Below are 3728 nucleotides of genomic sequence, written 5' to 3' on the forward strand. Positions count from 1 at the left end.
CCAACGACTCACGACCTCGACTCTCAATTCCCATCGACCGCGCCTCCGGCCGTTCATCGTTTCTCTCTCTCTCGCTCTCAATCACCTCCATTTATCTGAAGCTTGGTGGGACCGGTTTCATAAAACCAACAAGTAGTTTCCGGTTTCACAGTGGGACCTGCCTACCCGGATCATACTCACCCCTATCCGTTGCTCGTGAACAAGTGACAAACTGTTATGTAGACATTTCCCTTTCTATGTATCATATGCTAGCATCAAGTACACATTCTTTTACCACAAGAGAGCATAAACTTTAAGGAATCCAACCATGACTAGCTCCATGAGCGAAAACTGCCTTCGTTTCAATTTTGTTCGCTTAATTCGCGATATAGATGTTGCCAAGGCGTTTCCATATGTTATGTCTCAACTCGGGGAGGTCGAGCTGGCCTCATCAAACAATTCTCCTGTTTTTTTTTTTTTGGGGTCGAACCCTTTAGCTCCTTTGCCTAGCCAGCCGTAGAGAGAAAAAAAAACGCCAAAAAAGCCCCCCTCTCCTTCTAGGTCCATTCCTTTATTTTGTCTTTTTCCAGATAATAATAATAATATTGCCCTAGAAGATAAACCACAAAATATGTTGTTGTTACAATCTGCGCTCCAAAAAGTACCAAACATTTTAATTTTTTCAATTGAGCCATAAATCTTTTAATTTTTTGCCAATTGAATTGTCCGGCTAATTTTGGCCGGAAATCTTTGACGTAGACGCCGGCCAGCGCTACATGACACAGCCGGCCGTCCTACAATGGCCATGCCTAGGGCCTTCACGGCTCCACCGGCAAAGAAAAAAACTCAGAAAAAAACAAAGGAAAATAAAAATATTAAATATTAAAAACATTAAAAAAAAATTAAAATATTATTAAAAATTATCGATGTCAACGTCGACCATCGCCGGCCATGCCACGTAGGATGACCGACATCCAAGTCAGCAATTTCCAGTTAAAATTGATCGGATGGACTAAATTTGTAAAAAGTGAAGAGGTTTATGACTCGATTGGTAAAATAAAATATTTAGAATTGAATTAGTAAAAGTGTAATAAATTCAGGACATTTTGGACAATTTTGCCCTCTACCATCTAGTATTTATTCCTTCCTCGCCACCCTCCTTAAAGAATCCTCAGTTTCTCACATCTCTCCAAATTCACTGCCCTCCTCCTCCTCCTCCTCCTCCTCCTTCTTCGGAGGATTTTGGTCTGTTTCCCATTGAACCACAGCAATAATGATTGACCCGACAAAAGTTTCCCTGCTATACTTGTTTTTCACCGTCCTAATCTTCGGCTTCGCAATCCCATCAACTACGTCAACAGCAACGACGGTCGCGGTCAAAACTGAAGCGTCAACAACACCACCAACGGTTGCAGCAGTAGTCTCCAGAGACCAAGTTACATGCACAATTAGCGCCGAATGCGACAATCCGTGCAAGCCTGTGCCTTCAACCCCACCGCCCCCACCGGAAGTCGAGTGCCCGCCGCCACCATCTCCACCCCCGCCGGAAGTCGAGTGCCCGCCGCCACCGTCTCCACCCCCGCCGGAGGTCGAGTGCCCACCGCTGCCGATGCCGCCGGCCTGCAGCGTGTGCGAGACACCTGAATCCCAAAGCATCTATGTTTCCCCGCCTCCACCAAACCCTATAGTGTCGACTTTCCCATACTACTACCGTCCAGAGGATTATGGGGCCTCCAGTTCGCTCCACTCGCAGATGAATGCCGCTGTTTTTGCCACTTCTCTTGTTTTGAGTGGGACTCTCTACGTGCTACATTTCTAGCTACTGCCCAGATAATAATGTCGTCCCTCATTGTACTCGTTTCTTAGCCAAAACATGTACTCACCTTTGTTTTTTCTGTTTTAGGGTTTCATTACTAATTAATGCTTCATGCATAGTCGTGGATGTGATCGAATCAGAGTACAACGCCCCATCTTAGAAGGTACATTAGGCCTTTTATGTGGCCCAGGAATGAGAATTTGTTTTTCGTTTGAGGGAAGTATCCTCTCCTTTATGTGGATTATATTCTATTCTCGAATTCTTACTTTTTACTGTAGTTATTGGCCGTTTTTCCTCGAGTTCTTTATTGGTGATCGATGTGAGAAGAGGAAGATTCCTAATGATACTATGGGGAGGATGGGTGTTTGTATTGATTAGGGTTGTTCAAGTCCACAACGGATCATGCATGCCGTTTGCTCTTTCGGTCGGTTGTGTATATTTGAAGGTGGCGAGACTATGAGAGCATATAAGTTGAAGTTTCTTTTCAAAATAAGGTATGGTTGCACATGGGGAAAAAAGTCCTAAACCTTTTACATTAGTGCCAATTTAGTTCTAAACCTTTTTTTGTGCCAATTCAGTCCTAAACCTTTTGCATTGGTGCCAATTTAGTCCTAAACCTTTTTTTGGTGCCAATTAAGTCCTAAACCTTTTAAATTGGTGTCAATTCAGTCCTAAACCTTTTGTTTTTGTGCCAATGTAGTCTTTCCGGCCAATTTTGACCGGAATTTGCCGGCGTGGACGGCTGCCGGCCGCGACCGTCCGCCGGCGTCAACGTGGCGCTGGCGTGGACAAATTAAATAATATTTTTAATATTTTTTGAATTTTATTTTTTCCTTTTTTTTTTTTTTTTCCACTTTTTTGTTGGCTTTCTCCTTCCCTGGCCGGTCGCCGGTCCGCGACCATCGAGGCCGAGGCGAGCGAGCTCGACCTCGCCGGCCCTTTGAGAGGCGACCTCGCCGGGCGAGGGCGAGCCTCGCCGGAGGCCGCGGCGAGGCGAGCCTCGCCATGGTCGGGCGAGGCCCAGGCCTCGCCGGATACGCGAGGTCGGGCCTCGCCCCAGCTGGCGAGGCTCGACCTCGCGCCGAGTCCGCGAGGTCGGGCCTCGCCACTTCGCCCGACCTCGCCCGGCCGCCGGCGAGGCCCAGGCCTCGCCGAGATCCGAGCGAGGTCGGGCCTCGCCCGACCATGGCGAGGCTCGCGCTCGCCGGCGCCTCCCGGCGAGTGCTCGAGCCTCGCCATGGTCGGGCGAGGCCCGGCCTCGCCGGCGGTGGGCGAGGCTCGACCTCGCGAGATCCGGCGAGGTCGGGCCTCGCCCGACCATGGCGAGGTTCGCCTCGCCCGCGAGGCCGCCCTCCCGGTGGGAGGCGAGGTCGAGGCTCGCCGGCCGGAGGAAGGAGAAAGCCAAAAAAAGAAAAAAAGGAAAAAATAAAAATTCAAAAAATATTAAAATATTATTAAATTTGTCCATGTCGGCGCCACGTCGCGCGATGACCGATCGCCAGCCAGCGCGTCCACGCGCAAATTCCGGTCAAAATTGACCGGAAGGACTAAATTGGCACAAAACAAAAGGTTTAGACTGAATTGGCACCAATTTAAAAGGTTTAGGACTAATTGACACCAAAAAGGTTTAGGACTAAATTGGCACCAATGCAAAAGGTTTAGGACTGAATTGGCACCAAAAAGGTTTAGGACTAAATTGGACTAATGCAAAAGGTTTAGGACTTTTTGGCACTTTCCGTTGCACATGTGCGGCATGCATTCGATTCGCCTAATTTCGGAAAAATCGATTGAAGTAAAATATCAACATGATTCGTATCGCTCGATTCATGATCGACATGAATTGAGTCTATACAAAAAAGAAATAATACGTGCACTAATGATAAATAAAATTTAATCCATGAAGGATTTTTATTGTTTTGTGCGTTCGTTGATT

General features: G+C 47.5%; 1 protein-coding gene across 1 annotated transcript; it reads left to right on the plus strand.

Moving 5' to 3' along the window:
- The first annotated feature begins 1196 nt into the window (after nucleotides 1-1196).
- Nucleotides 1197-2258, plus strand: LOC115673378 (leucine-rich repeat extensin-like protein 3). Its single transcript, XM_030595528.2, has one exon. It carries the CDS (start codon nucleotides 1253-1255, stop codon nucleotides 1796-1798), a length of 546 nt encoding a protein of 181 aa, XP_030451388.2. The 5' UTR covers nucleotides 1197-1252; the 3' UTR covers nucleotides 1799-2258.
- Nucleotides 2259-3728: the final 1470 nt, after the last annotated feature.

This window comes from Syzygium oleosum, unplaced genomic scaffold, assembly GCF_021117445.2.
Source record: "Syzygium oleosum isolate NSW1041296 unplaced genomic scaffold, Sole_v2.1 Sole_v2.09, whole genome shotgun sequence".
In the NCBI taxonomy this organism is placed as follows: Eukaryota; Viridiplantae; Streptophyta; class Magnoliopsida; order Myrtales; family Myrtaceae; genus Syzygium; species Syzygium oleosum.